This window comes from Emys orbicularis, chromosome 3, assembly GCF_028017835.1.
Source record: "Emys orbicularis isolate rEmyOrb1 chromosome 3, rEmyOrb1.hap1, whole genome shotgun sequence".
NCBI lineage: Eukaryota > Metazoa > Chordata > Testudines > Emydidae > Emys > Emys orbicularis.
The window spans coordinates 150,050,007-150,066,366 of record NC_088685.1 but is presented as its reverse complement, the minus strand read 5'-3'; the positions used below and the strand labels follow the sequence as shown (position 1 = coordinate 150,066,366).

Here is a 16,360-nt window from a genome sequence, read left to right as displayed (position 1 = left end):
TACCATTAATGCAACTGCTCCCCTGCCATTATAACATTCTCCTAACAGAATGTAGTTCCCCTGCCTGAAAGTTTCTAGAAGGCCTGTTGGAAGCTTTGTATGGAGTAAAAAAGTAACAGCGTAGAGTGGTTTGAGGCAGAGATCAATGCAGCTGTGCAACACAAAGCCACATAGGCACCCTGAGGGAGGATCTTGAAATATCATCAGGAGCAGTAACTACACTGTGGAGTCATGTTACAAACCCAGCACAGTGCACCTGCTCTCACCAGTATCTGAAACATGAGGAGGCTTCCCTCCAATTATGTCAGTGGGTAATACTACCACAATACCAACTTTTTTGGAGAAAGTTTGTGCAAAGAATAAAGTGAGGATGATCCCTTTCAAGTGAATCCCCTTTGGCATATAAAGAAGGGTCCATGAACCAAACTCTCCCGGGCCAGTTCAGAATCACGAGTAATAGCATGAAGTGAATTTGAAATTTCCTGACATAGATTATGTTGAGGAAAAACAGAAAGTTTTGCTGGGGGATGGCTTTAGGAACTGATGGGACATGAGGTTCTGAGAGACAGAGTTTGAGTAGTGAATTAGGTCATGGGGAATAGGTGACATGCAAGACAGTGGAGGGAAAGACTGAAATCCTGGAGTCTAGGGGGAAAGGAACCAAGGGATTGGTGATGGGTGGGAAGGGAAAATATACTAAGCATGCAAATAACAATCAGAAATGTACTAAAAACATGCACATCTGCAACAGGGTTATCATCCATTCAAAACACTTTAATCAATGTTTACACTTGCACTCATATTCCTGAATGTACAGCAGCCATTCAAATCTATCCTGTACTATTCCAACAGTATGAATGAATAAAAAAAGAGCACACATAGCTTTCTTGAGCAGTTCAAGAGCGTGGTCATGAGGCTGTACCCATACTACTGCACTTCTTCAGCAAGTTGCAAATATTAATACTCCCTTTGAACAAACTATCATAAGAAAACAACTTTTAAGTCAGGCTGAAAAAATAAACATCTGCATTCATTCACGGCTGCTGTCAAGAAAAATGTAGCTGTAGTAAGTGCTTGGGATTGTTTTTGACTCTTTCGCAAAGGACTGATTAGCATGCACAGTAACAAAAACTGTGTTTATTATTATGGCTGATCCCATCAGAGACTTTAGGCCTTTGCTATCTATTGGCCTGCTCCCATTCACTTTGCTGGTGCAAGATCAGGATCTCATTGTGCCAGATGCCATACAAAGACATTTGTGTCACAGTCCTTACCTCAAAGAGTTTACAAACTAAACTGAGATAAGACACAGCAAGTGAGTGTGACAAGCAAAAGGAGGGAAAAGGAAAGGGCAAGGAGTGACAAACAGAACAAAAATAAGATGAAGCAATTACATAGGTTAACTATTGCACAGCTTGAAGTTTCCTGAAGGCTCCAAGTGGTGAGTACAGATGTTTCCTTGCTTAAAATGGCAAGAGAAGGTCTTGTGTACTGTATTTTAAAAAAAAGTGCATAGAAAGATGCCTGGAATGACCCAGCCTTTCAATAATTTTTTTTTATTAATTTAGCCCTAAATGTAAGCCTTGTATCTGGACTGCACACTTGATACTGATAAAATACTAGCTCCATGAATGGAAATGGAGCACTAAGAATCGGAGGTTGCTGAAGCAGCGGATGGGGGGTGGGAAATGGAACGGCAATAAATAACATGCTGTGTAAATCCATGGCGTATGAATAATAAGCAATATGAAAAGGTGCTATGAGTGCTTCAAAAACTATAAAAATTTGAATTACATCCATTATAAAATATTACATTACTGTGCGGCTTAATATTTCTAAACTAAATGGAAGGTGTTACAAATACAGCAAAGATACAAGTACTTTGTCAAATATAAGAAGGTAAGAAATGTTTACTAATGGCGAAATTTAAAAATCTGATGCACATGGCAAAACTCCCAAGATGAAATCACTCCCCGCCCTGCTTTGCAGGAGGCCAGCACAAAACCTATTCAGTACTTAAGACACACTCAAGCCTTTAAAGTAGGACTCAAATGGGACACTTCAGTGGTGTATAGACCTTATTCTGTTTTTGTGCACAAGGGTGCATTTGCTGCCTCATGTAGGGCTCCCTCAAAGTAGGGCTTACTAAGCGGTGTACTGTTCTTTTTGCTGGTCCTCCACAAAGGGTGACTTTCATCTTCAGTGGGCACACACAAAGTTGTATATTCGCACAAGCACTTTTCACATACATGCAACTTTGACTTGATTTCATTAGAACCAGGATTTTGCCCCATTCGTTCAACTTGCACAATTTGTGCAATTCATGCACATTCACTTTTGCATGCCAAGTTTTTAAAATTTGGACCTACATTTTCTAAAATTATCAAGGAATTAATTGAAATCCATATACCTTCTGTTCCATAACTGGCAATTCCTAGGACTTTATAAAGGGTCTATTAAAACTGTCAAAAATTTCAAGGCTTAATTCTGACAACTGACAAACAATGGGATACATTCAGCCCTAGTATAAGCTGATGCAACTCCATTTAAGTCAATGGAGTTGCACTTGATTAAACTAAGGCTGAATTTGGCCCAGGAGCTAGACACTGGATATCTCTCAATCTGATTTCATAAGGGAAAGGGGCTGAGGTTACTTGCCTGTTTGCCAATGTGTTTTTTTCTTATTATTCAACATATATTAGGTTTTATTCACGTATTTCAGCAGAACCCAAAGCCAGACAACAAGCCATGGCAAATCAACAGCTTGTGGTTTTAACATCATTTTTCAGTTCTGATCAGAAGCAGCCTAGTGAAACCTAAGGATTCAGGTTCAGTTGGCTCTCCCCAGAGCTGAAAGCTGATGTGAAGAAAATACATTGCTACCTTTTGAAAAATCAGTGGGGAATTTTTCCAAGTGAAATGGAGCTTTTTTCTAGCATAGCACAACCCAATCACAACCTCCCCCAACCATGTCATTTTCACATAACGGTTACATAAATAGCCTGGGTGAAATCTTGGCCCCATTTAAGTCAATGGCAAAACTCCCACTGACCTCAGATGGGTCAGGATTTCACCCCCTAAATCTGGAACTTGTTGATTTTGCTCATTTCCCAGTCCATTTTTTAAGCACGAGTGTAAATTTTCTCAAAGAATTAGTAAACAAACATGAAAACATACCATTCAGATTTCAAAAACAAGGGAATAGTATGGTGCAAAGAACTTTTCATGTCCATCGTCCAAAGACAGTGCACTTAATTACAGGGGTATTGACATCTAAGAGCTAATGATAGATTATAATGGGTGGGGAAAAGGTATGAATGGGTGGAGGTATGAATGGGTGGAGCAGAATAAACCAAAAAAGCATAAATGGTGGGGGTTGGAATCAGGGGAGACTGTTATGGGTAGGGCAAGGATAGCTGCTTGTTTTCTTGTGATTGTCCTCAGCTCAAAGGTGAATGTCTGAGATAAATCCATTTGACTGTCTAAGTTATCCAGCCATGACAAAAGGTGTGTTTTCACCAGTTAAGGAATTTGTCAGACTCTTTTTTGCACTTGGATAATTCAAAGGCAGCTTTTTGTTTTATCCAATCTTGGCATGTACTTGAGATTCAAATGAGATGGGTGCAAAGACATTTGGTTTAGCAATAACAAAATTATAGCTGTTCAAGGTAATGTGTTTATTTGAATATGCAATGGTGTAATCATTATAAGATAAATGCACTCATTCTCGTTTTCAGTAATCATAGCTCAGATATATTGCACATATATTTATGCATAAGAGTTAAAGCTGCATTCAGTAAAACAAAGTTTTACATTCACATTTAACTATTTTTTTGTTTTGTATTAACTTTGAGGATGGATGTTTGATGTGTTTTCTGAATGACTGCCGGTGAAGATTTTGTAAAATTTCCACTTGTGGTTTTTAGTATGAATGCACATCCAAAGAACTGTGCAATGTATAATACAATTTGATGAGTGCTATAAAAACAGATGTGTTTTGTCTCTGTAGAGATGGCCTACAGTCCTGAAGCTGAGCAGGGGATGGAAACAAGTCACTCTTAGTCTTGTCTAAGGCCAGCCCTAGTAGCGTCATCTCATGACCGGTTAAGGAACTGCAGCACAATGTAATTTTTTGAACTAGCATATCACTTCTATTAGAGCCACAAGGTAAGATGGCAAATTTAGCTAATTAGTCTAAGAATTATTATAAATGTGCCAATGGGACACAGGTTCTGTAATCTGAGGCTTCCTAGGACCAGAACTGTCTTTGGCTTATGGCATTCTCTAATGAATATGAAGACAGGAAATAAGAGAGCAATTAAAGTATTGCTTTATTTACACAGGGAAAATCAAACCAGACCCATTGAGGAATGAGACCATTGAATGAACTCCCCCAGGAACTAAGTCCCATCACAAACCTCACCACCTTCCACTCTAAGTGGCAGGGACAATTCTTTGACCTTGCTTTTTCTAAAACAAACACAACACGACATGTACATTGAAAAAAAAAAAACCACCTTACCAAAACAAGACACCCCACTGCTCACACTTCTCCCCCTACAGAGAGGATGACAGAACAAGGGCACTCAGCTACTATAGTGATGAGTGCAGTATAAGAACCTATATAGAACAGAGCAGAATAGTTAATTTTCTACTGGACATGTGTGTCTCCTTTTAATAGTTTGAACAGAGGAGGCAAAAAACTGAATATGCTGGCAGACTGAACCACGCTCTTACATCAGGATTAGGATTGAGGCCCACTTGTGGGTCATTGTGGGAAAGTTTACACTGCACCTACATGTGCTGTGGATAAACAAAGAACTTCATTCTCCGGTGCACTAAAATTCACTTTATAGAAGGGAAAAAAAGAGAGGAAAATTAATAATCTTCTGTTGATACCAGCAGTAAATGGTCCCCTCCAAAATCAATTTAGCTAACATTTTTCATTGGTTCTTTCAGATTAGGTCGCACCATTTTTTAATTTTTTTTTTTTTTTTAATATTGGTCTTTTTTGTGGGAATGGAAGCAAAAGTTGTTACTATGAAGTATTCATACACTAGGATCTTTAAATGTAGAATGAACTCACAAACTGGTTCTGCATTCATTAGTTTTCCTTTCCTGTTTATCCACACAGTCCAACATCTCAAGAAAAGTACTATGCCTGGCCAAGGCATAGTACTTGCTGTTATAGTGTTGCTGCATGACTAAATATTTCAAGTATGGTCATCATTTGTACAGATTAAATTTCAAATTACCAGCTAAAACAGAGAATAAATTCTGTATGCTGAGCCTTGAACCTTGTTCTAAAGCAGACTCTGACAGGCAAATTGAACTTGCTTAATCACTGCTGCAATATATTTAACAGTTAATCTTCTAAACAAGCTGTTGAGAATTCTAAAATTTTCAAGGGTCTACCAGGTAAAAAAGAAAAAAAAAAATCATCTGGTAGCAAACAAAGCAAAAGACAATAAAGTTCAACAAAAGGGAAATGGTAATTACTGCAAGAACAGCAGAATCAAATCTTTTACCAAATAAGGCTATGTGCAGTTATGATTTTTGCAGTCAGTGTAATTCAAAAGAAGCCAACATCATGGGCAAGATCCTCACTATAATGGGTCAGATCCTGTCCTGGCATAAATCAGCACACCTCCACGGACTTCCAACAGAGCTAAGCCAATTTTCACAAGCTGAGGATCTGGCCCGTAGAACTTATGACATAAGAGAAAGTAAGCAATGTTTGAGCAAAACTCCATCTATTTGTTGTGTACACAACTTCAGCTTGTCATAACTTTTTCATTTCCCCAGTACTTTGACAGACAAGGTTCTTTGAGTACTTTACAAGATTCTCATATGCTTCTAAATACCCACTGTATACAATCAATAAAAAGTATGACCCAATACATTATTAATACTACAAGGAGAATCAAAAGGCTCCTACATCATCATTTCATTAAGAAAGGACAATCATAATGAAATATTGTGCCTGAACTAAATAATTACTTCAGAAACAGCCTACTAATTGATTAGAACATTTAAAGGGACACCATCAACTTGAAAATCAATTTTTTTTAAAATCACTGCTCCCTTAGCAATGTCAGTAATAATAACTTTAAAAAAATCTACCTGAAAGGTGTTTTCAAATCAGATTTGTAATTCTCCAGTTTTACAACTTGTTTTCATATGCTAATTCCTATACAGGCAGGGTAAAGCTCACCCATAAGCAAAGGATGCACACAAAACCTTTGCACCAGCTAAGTCCCACTTGTAGACCTCGAAACAGTGCTTTACTCAAATGTAAGTGGTGAATGGATTTCACACTTACAAAGTACTGGAGATCAGAGTGTAATAATGAGGAAGATGAAAATACATTAAATAGTGTGTTGCACTTTTGGTATTCTCACTGGACCTTTTGCAACAGAGTGCCCAAGTGAATAAAAATACAATTATAATAGGTAGAAAACTAAATACTGAGTGTCTGACACAAGCAGCCAGAAAAGTTTTTAAGCCCTTTTCCACTTCTATCCAAATAGTTCTACAAGCTGTTTGTCTGACTTTATGCTTCCTTCTAATCTGCCTTCCCTGGCACACTGTCCTTTATATGTCATCAGTCTTTTCACTCCACTTTTATATGAAATATATGCCTGACTGGTTGTGCTATTTATGTATCAGCATTAACCAAATTATCCTTGAGAAGTTTCCTCAGTTATCATAGCTTTACAGTATCTCTCAAATCCTGTGGGATTCCACATATAAAATGGAGCAATGAAAGCAAACTTGGGCACCGTATTAAAAAGCAAATGGCAGCAACACAAGGAAAGAAAAAAGGTATGATTTAGCATCCTGTTTCTTAGTAATGAAATCTGGTGTTCATTTTCTTTCTTCTATGCCTACACTGACTTTTTAAAAGCAATTTCCTTAAAAACATTTAACTGCAACTCATTGCTATTGGATCTCTTCTCATACAAAGACTACAGTTAAAAATTGGCTTCCTTACAAGTCACATTTGTGTTTTAACGAAGAGTTTTCTACAGTACTTTCCAGAACTGTTTTAATAAAAAAAAAAATTAACCTTTAAACTAAAGAGGCAACACAAATTAATGAGCAGTACAACTCTGAAAAAACATGACTTTATTTGTGATAAAGTATTAACACTTACCATTTATATACTGCTTTATATTTCCACAGAATTTAGTAATTATCTAGAAAGCCTATTAAAATAATGATAATTACATAGTAACTCATGTTGCCACTACTATGTTCCATCCTAAGAGCTCATTGCTTCATAATGTAGTGCCCAAATGTCTTTTCACTGCTATACAACATGTATTGAATCACAGTGGGTTCAAAATATATCTTCAGGGATAATGCATAGTGCCTGCTTAGGCATTGCAAATGCATCCATCACCATAGTATCTAGGGACCAGATTGTATGGCTTTACAAATCTGTTTTCTGACATTTAAGCTGTGCAAAATAATTGTGTAGTTTTGAGCAAAACTGCGTGCATTATCTTTTCTCAGGGACATGAGGAAGACTGAGTATCCGTCATAAAATACAGGATAAACACAAAAGAGGGTAAAATTTGAGCAAAATACTTTGTGCTTCTGCTTGGAGGTTTCTGTCTATAAATCATGGAGGAAGACTCTGAAGTTGTTCAAAAACACACCTAACCTACACAGTAAACATATTACTGTAGGGTTGTCAATGTGATAACACTTTTAATAATATAATCATGTAAATGTGCTACACCATCATTCAGTACTGTTCATTATGTAAAGCATACAAGTTGTTTCTACGACATCACTTATTGATAATATAAGTATTTGAGCATTATTGCAGTGGGTATATAAGTATATACAGATTTTTGTGGTCTGTGCTGATATCTCTGACTCCTATTTGATTGATATGCCTGTGGGACACTGAGAAGGATGAGATTCATTTCTAACCTGTGACATTACAAAACCATATCAACAGAGGATCCCTGGGTGATCCTTAGTAACCTTTCAGTGTAGTGGAGAAGATTGAGAAAACCTTCACAGGGACCAAGAGAGAAAAAGAAGCAGAATGAACTAGCAGCTTCTGATTCCCAGTTCCATGATATCATAGGTGAGAACAGTTCACCTGCACCAATAAGAACATAAGAACGGCCATACTGGGTCAGACCAAAGGTCCATCTAGCCCAGTATCCTGTCTACCGACAGTGGCCAATGCCAGGTGCCCCAGAGGGAGTGAACCTAACACGTAATGATCAAGTGATCTCTCTCCTGCCATCCATCTCCACCCTCTGACAAACAGAGGCTAGGGACACCATTCCTTACCCATCGTGGCTAATAGCCATTAATGGACTTAACCTCCATGAATTTATCCAGTTCTCTTTTAAATGCTGTTATAGCCTTCACAACCTCCTCAGGTAAGGAGTTCCACAAGTTGACTGTGCGCTGTGTGAAGAACAACTTCCTTTTATTTGTTTTAAACTTGCTGCCTATTAATTTCATTTGGTGACCCCTAGTTCTTGTATTACGGGAATAAGTAAATAACTTTTCCTTATCTACTTTCTCCACATCACTCATAATTTTATATACCTCTATCATACCCGCCCCTGAGTCTCCTCTTTTCCAAGCTGAAAAGTCCTAGCCTCTTTAATCTCTCCTCATATGGGACCCTCTCCAAACCCCTAATCATTTTAGTTGCCCTTCTCTGAACCTTTTCTAGTGCCAGTATATCTTTTTTGAGATAAGGAGACCACATCTGTACGCAGTATTCAAGATGTGGGCGTACTATCGATTTATATAAGGGCAATAATATATTCTCCGTTTTATTCTCGATCCCCTTTTTAATGATTCCTAACATCCTGTTTGCTTTTTTGACCGCCTCTGCACACTGCGTGGACATCTTCAGAGAACTATCCACGATGACTCCAAGATCTTTTTCCTGATTTGTTGTAGCTAAATTAGCCCCCATCATATTGTATGTATAGTTGGGGTTATTTTTTCCAATGTGCATTACTTTACATTTATCCACATTAAATTTCATTTGCCATTTTGTTGCCCAATCACTTAGTTTTCTGAGATCTTTTTGAAGTTCTTCACAGTCTGCTTTGGTCTTAACTATCTTGAGCAGTTTAGTATCATCTGCAAACTTTGCCACCTCACTTTTTACCCCTTTCTCCAGATCATTTATGAATAAGTTGAATAGATTGGTCCTTGGACTGACCCTTGGGGAACACCACTAGTTACCCCTCTCCATTCTGAGAATTTACCATTAATTCCTACCCTTTGTTCCCTGTCTTTTAACCAGTTCTCAATCCATGAAAGGACCTTCCCTTTTATCCCATGACAGCTTAATTTACGTAAGAGCCTTTGGTGAGGGACCTTGTCAAAGGCTTTCTGGAAATGCTCTAAGGAACAGAGTCTGGCACCCTAATCACTTTCCCTAGGAGCAAAGCATCAGTCCCAGAGAAAGTGAGTTTTAACTTCACAGTCTGGGGAAGCTGCAGGAGGAGTTCTCATAAGTATTTACTGGACTGCCCTATGCAATACAGAAGAAGGGAAAGAGCCATTAAGAACCTCCCCTTTCACCCAAGGGAGAGCACATTGAAAGAAATCTTCTCCAATCCCCCAGCACAGACTAGATGAAAGAAGAGACGACTAAAGGGGGATATGATTGAGGTCTATAAAATCATGACTGGTGTGGAGAAAGTAAATAAGGAAGTGTTATTTACTTCTTCTCATAACAAGAACAAGGGGTCACCAAATGAAATTAATAAGCAGCAGGTTTAAAACAAACAAAAGGATGTTGTGAAGGTCAAGACTATAACCAGCTTCAAAAAAACTAGATAAATTCATGGAGGATAGGTCCATGAATGGCTATTAGCCAGGATGAGCAGGGATGGTGTCTCTAGCCTCTGTTTGCCAGAAGCTGGGAATGAGTGACAGAGAATGGATCACTTGATGATTACCTGTTCTGTTCATTCCCTCTGGGGCACCTGGCATTGGCCACAGTTGGAAGGCAGGATACTGGACTAGATGGACCTTTGGTCTGACCCAGTATGGCTGTTCTTATGTTCTTAAGGGAATGTGTTTGTGGGTGTAAGTAAGGGGAGGACAGAATAGAGAAAGAGTGAGACAAAAGGAGGGGGGAGAAAGAAGAGAGAGAATTTGAAATGGAAGTGAAGAAGTGGAGGGAGAGATCGAGGAGTTGTGAAGTATGACATAAAAGGGAATGGGAGAACAAGGATTCTATCCTTGCCTCTGCCATAGTCTTCCTGTGTGACCTTTGGCAAATCACTTAATCTCTCTGAGTTTGCAATCTGTAAAATAGGGATAGTATTACTTCCCTACCTCACAGGAGTATTGTGAAGAAAAATTCATGAATGTTTGCAAGATGCTCAGATACAAAGATGATAACCACAGAAACCCTATAAATAAATAAAAAATACTCATTCAGGGCAGGGCTTGAAAGGGGTGCAGTATGGGAGGCACAGGGCCACACACTAAACAGTGAAGTTAAAAATAAAATACTGAATGGTTGCCTCTTTTACAGAGCTCAATTCAGGCAATGGTCCTGTAGAAAAAATAGCATGTGACCATATAATTAAAGGTTGTATCATAAGCACAATGGGGCAGAATTAAGATTGCATAGACCACCTTAATTTTTGCATTTCCTAACTTTTGATGTTTCACTTTACAGATGTAATGGTCTTTTAGTGAAGGTTTTTTTAAATGGATTTTCCTACTTGTTTTTTAAAAATGCTATAATGTGCAACTATTTGCTAGATGTAATAGACTGTGTAATGTGTCTAATGAATGAGGCAGGCGCCCTTGCTGTGTTCTGTATGCATGCTTCTATACCCACCTACACAGACCATATAATGCAAGCCCCTACATATATGTAAGAACTGAAATTCCACTCAATTTTCTTATGCATATATGGACATATCCAGTGAAATACTGAGAGATAATCTCTTCAGCAGAAATTTCCATTCACATTATATATTCACACATGCTTCATGCCAATGAAACATTGGCAGTTTATTAGTCTCATTGTGTAATGAAATCCATGTGCAACGTAATTTTTGTTTTAAAACCAAATTTCACTGTCTCATGAAAAGACACATCTACAATCTAGAGTCTATCTCCCTTAAAAATATCAGGTTTTCATCATTTCCAGATCAAGTGCTAGAGCTCTTCAGAAAAGGTTGCAATTTTTTTTAGTTAGCTGAAAAATCATGTTTTTCCCAATCTGTATATTCTTGAAAACCAGTCACACATTTCTGGGGGAAAAAACTTGCAGAAAAATTTTGCTCCCTGACTAAGAGCTAGTATACCGAATTTCATCTGAAAAGATAAAACACTGAGCAAATTTTAGGAAACTGAAAATGAGCCATTAAAATGGAAATGCTTGGGAAACCTTATTATAGGTATCATTATGTGTTCTGCCTAAAATCCTAACTACAGCAATACAGTATTTGCAAAGCTAAGGTTGAAAATGAATATAAAAGTAAAGTTTGTTCATTATGAGCAATAAAAGCTCATCCACAATGTAACTTGCTAATTTCAAGCTCCCAGCAAACAATTTAAACTTGCACATATGAACACATTTTTGCTGCTGTCTCTAAGGCGATTACACTAAGCCTCAATAACAGCCTAAAACAGCATTCTGATTTTTCCCTTGCAATAGGTGCCAATTATTAGGAGTAAGAGTTAATTGTTCAAATAGGGCATGAGGAATTATGCTTTTCGCTTATGGGATAAATATTTTCTTTAAAACTTATGGAAAATTTGGTTTTAAAAAACAGAAAGGTAAAAACATATTTTCTCTGACCTAGCTGCACATCTTCAATAGAAAATGATCCCACAAAGCACCTGCATGTATCATTCTGTAACTTTGCACTGTGCAGCATTAAGCAATATCAGAACAGGGTCTTTTCAGCCAACAGCACAAATAAAATATACTAAAAAATTTTAAAAACAGGAGAATCTGACAAGGCTCAGATAATCACTAGTTTGTATGTTAGGAGAATGTCTTGATCAGGACAGGCTTAATTTAATATGAGACACCTGCCAATTATCAGAACTGGGATGTTTGTACCACACAGATCATCATTAAAACATGTGCTTTAAGCCCTGAATCAGTCAAGAGGTCCCTGAAAATTAGGGACCACTGAAGTAACTGAGTCTACAGATGCACTGGTTCACCCTGGTCTTGTTTTTAAGAAATATTTTAAATTCACAGGCTAATTATATTTGTAACTGGAGAGCCCAAAAATCTTTGCTTAGATCCTAGTCTTAATTTTTATGAAGATAACTATCCTGAGAGCAACTAAGCATGCTTTTGGTTTGTTTCTAACAAACACTGTCTATAACATAAGTTTATGAAGTAGAGAAATGCATTATGATGAATGCAACTAAATTAATAAATATCTATACATGCACAATCACTTATTAGTATGCATTTCCAAACATAACATTCCCCTTCCTTTCCACCGAATATTATAATATACTGCTTTTTCTGAGTACTTTTAAGAAACTACTGTACATGCTGAATCAAAAAATATCTGGCCTCAGGCCAGGAAGGAAGGTGTGTTGCATGTTTTAACAGGTCAATTTCCACTCTCTCAAAGTTTTCAAATATTTGTGAAGAAATCAGATTACAGAACATCTTTACACAGCAAATAAACTAGGTAAGTGCCCATCCTCAATGTTTCATCCTTTCTAACAAAAATAAAGTCAAATAAGGAAATTGCTTAGCTGTGGCAATTGCCAAGAATTAATAAATACCCATATTAACAGTAAATGTCAATTACAATTAATTAATTTAGCGTTCGTTAGTAAAATCCTTTTTTTTTTTTTTTTTTTAAAGTCTCAGAATATCCACACTTCACAACGACATCAGTGCTGTATTCCTCTTTTTACAAAGCATGTTTTTACAGCAAAAGAAAACGTATGTTATACTAAGGTGCATGTTATACCAAAATGCATGGTCAAGGAGTGTGCTTAGATTTCAAAAGAGTTTGCATCCACAGCAAGGTAATCTAATAACAGTCTTAGAGTGACTGCTTTGTACTTCGCATCTTCTGTTCTGGATGTAAGAGAAGAATTGGATCCCCCCCCCCCCCCGAAACTGAAATATAGTGCACTTTTAAAAGGGCAACATTGGCCACCATCAATGCTGCCTGACATTTTGTTTATACTACCAAGAAACTAAAATTATAATGTGCATATCTATGATTCCTTGAGTGCACATTGGCAAAATAATTGATAAAAAAGGTGTGGAGATAAAAATACTATGGTATTTTCATAACAACAAAAAACCCGCTCTCAACAGCAGCAAGAAAATGTTTTTGTGAAATAAAGAATTTAAAGTCAATATGCCATACCTGTCTCTATATATCAAGATTTCTCTTAATTTACAGAAAAAAATATATGTGCACAAGAGGTACTACCATCATTAAATTATATAGTGCAGTTAAACTATGTAAACTCATTATCCCACAAATTATTCAGGATTTGTTTCACCATAACTTATCAGTTTTAGGTTATAGACTAGTATACTGTAGATACTCATTAAACAAGTATGGAAGCATGAGCATTAATAGTAACATGACTACTTCCCACAGAGAAATTACAATATGTCAGAATTCTTAATTATATTTCTAAAATTTCAATCTTCTGTTAAGATATTAGATACATAATAAATCTGCTTTATTCACAGGACAAAAAGGGCAAGAGTTGTAAGCTGGCAACTCTGTACTGTAATAGGAATGCAGAGTCAAGCAACTCTCAGACGGAGCTTTTCAGGACAGTTTCACTAACTCAAACTAGTTTCCACCTTCATTTACTACAGTTTAGATAAATAGGGGGAGAAACAAACTTTTTTTTGGTATCTGACAAATCTTTCAGAATGTATTAATCCAAGCTTTGAGTTATGGGTTTTTCAGCAAAAGCTGTAGTCCAGTACACTGTAGTCCTGCAACTGAAACTTTAGATTATAAATGCAGATCTATTCTCTTTAGGACATCCGGGAAATGATCAAGAACATTTCAGAAGGAAACCAAAAACCTTGACTGACACACAATTGCTTTTACTTAAGCACAGCCTCTCCACACAAAGAGTAACAGCTGCGCAACTGGTACTAATCACTAAAAATCTTCCTCTCTCTGTTAGCCAAGAAAGCTAAGGGTAAGTATGGTTTGAGGGTACTTACCTACTCGGAAATTTGTGGCTGTCAGGGTGTCAGCTGCATGGCCATTTTCACTAATGAGGGTGGTGGTATTTCCCTTCTCACAGTTGTTCTGACAATTGCCCTTGGTACAAGTCACTTTACAGATACTGGGCGTAAAGACCACCTTGATGCGGCCAGTGTGATTTCCCACTGCGAGCGGAGGCAAAGAAAAAAAGAAAAACAAACAGATCACTTTGGTATCCATTGATTTCCTTCAAACGATAAAAAGAAAAAAGCGACAGGTCTATAGGAGGAGGCAGCCTGCAGTGCTCTCTCTCATCGATCTCCAGTGGTGTCTCAGGAACAGAAGTAGGAAGCTTAGCAAACAGAACTCCGGGATGCACTCCAAAACCACATTTAAAGTCAAGTCACTGGAGTAGGATTAGTAATCACAATGCTGCACTTTATTCACAGTCAGACAAAGAGCAATACCAAGGGCATGACAGCTTAAATAGCCAACTCTGACAAGCAGATGTAATGTAAAGAGGCTGACTGTGCACCTAGGGGTGAATAAACTCTTGTGTCCTCCTGCATACTTTTCCTGTTTCTGCTCTTATTAAGTCACTATTTGTAGCTCAACCCCTGGAAATGTTTTAGGCATGCGGCATGTCTGAAAACATCTGTCTCAAATCTCCTGGCACCCCAGCCTGAAGTGATCAAACCCTGTGACGCAGCTGCCTGGACCCTTTTTTTTTTTTTTCTCTTCTCTCTTCACAGTTTCTTGGCACTATTACTCCACATGGATTTACATATTATCGATTGAGTTTTGCAATCAACTGTTTATACTTAAACAAAGGTGAAGCAGGGGAAAGGCCTAATAAGTATCAATAGTTTAAAGTACAACTTTAGAGCTCTTATAAATATTATAGGAGAAAATCTGCCATTTTCCCCTTTTGTTTGTATGTTTTGTTTTGTTTTTTAAAAAGGTAACAAAGATTGACCATATACTAATTGGAGTTTAAACTCCTCAGGCCAAATTCATCCCTCATGTAAACTATCTGACTTAAGTACGTTTTACATTATGGATATATTTGGCTCCTCACCTGGATGTTAAAGCCAAAAGCTAAAGAAAAAGAAAAAACAAAGAAGTGATTCTATTTTGAAACTATTTCCAAATAAAATCTTTTTTGTTGTTTTATTTTTAGTTATTACTATTTTGTCAAGTACTTGTAAATATATTAGGATACATTTGTGAAAATTGTCCATTTCAAATTTTACATTTAAAAAACAAATGAGAGACATACAGAGAAAGAACATCTCTTTCCTTATACTGCCCCTGCAGCAAGAGCAGTCGGATTACCCACAAGCGGTCCAATCTACTTTATGAAATATCCTCTAGATAAATATTTTTTGATAAAACTCAGGAAGATGGAGAAAATCTTCCCACTTCAAAAGACTATACATTTATATTGTTTCTGGCTCTTTATAAAATAAATAAATTAAAACGATTGTGCCAACTGTCTTTTCTGCAACAAGGGGCATTACTCTAGTTGACCAGCAGCTGCATTACAGATGTTTCCACCTTATCATAAACAATACTTAAAAAACAAGCATAGGCTAGAAATACATAGAAACGAAGCATTTAGTCAACCGTCTTATTTCATTAATTTTAATTAATTTAAAGTCACTTTAGATTGTTCAGAAGCTAAGCCATTGTTTATAATAACTACTGATACACCTTCCCTGACAAACAGAAATCAAATGGCTTGAATTGTGAAGATTTCCAAAAGACAGATTTAAAAGCACCTAAGACAGTTTCACAAGAAATATTAGTGTTTTATATTTTATTTGGAAGATTTCTTTAAAAAAAAAAGTCATTTCCCAGAAAAAAAAAAAAGTCTATTTTATATTTTGAAGGCATTTTTGTAACAGGTTTCCTTTATGAAGTGATCTAAGTAAAAAACATGCTTAGTTGAGGAACAAAAGTAGGTCCTGCCTACACTGTAAAAATGACTGTACTGGGAGACTCCCATTAGTGTCCCAACTCAGTTAAAATACAATTTTGGCTTTGCCAGTGTAGATGAAACTAAACCATGTTCTAATTGTATTCCGGAAAGGACAGTTACCTGTTCCGTAACTGGCGTTCTTCGAGATGTGTTGCTGCTGTCTATTCCTGCTGCTCCGGAGGAGGGAAGGTGT

General features: G+C 37.1%; 1 protein-coding gene across 1 annotated transcript in view; it reads right to left on the bottom strand.

The window, feature by feature from the left end:
- LTBP1 (latent transforming growth factor beta binding protein 1) overlaps nucleotides 1–16,360 on the bottom strand; it is a 320,752-nt gene that overhangs the window by 196,407 nt on the left and 107,985 nt on the right. The window contains 1 exon segment of the mRNA XM_065401641.1: nucleotides 14,204–14,371. Coding sequence (XP_065257713.1) covers nucleotides 14,204–14,371 — 168 coding nt within the window.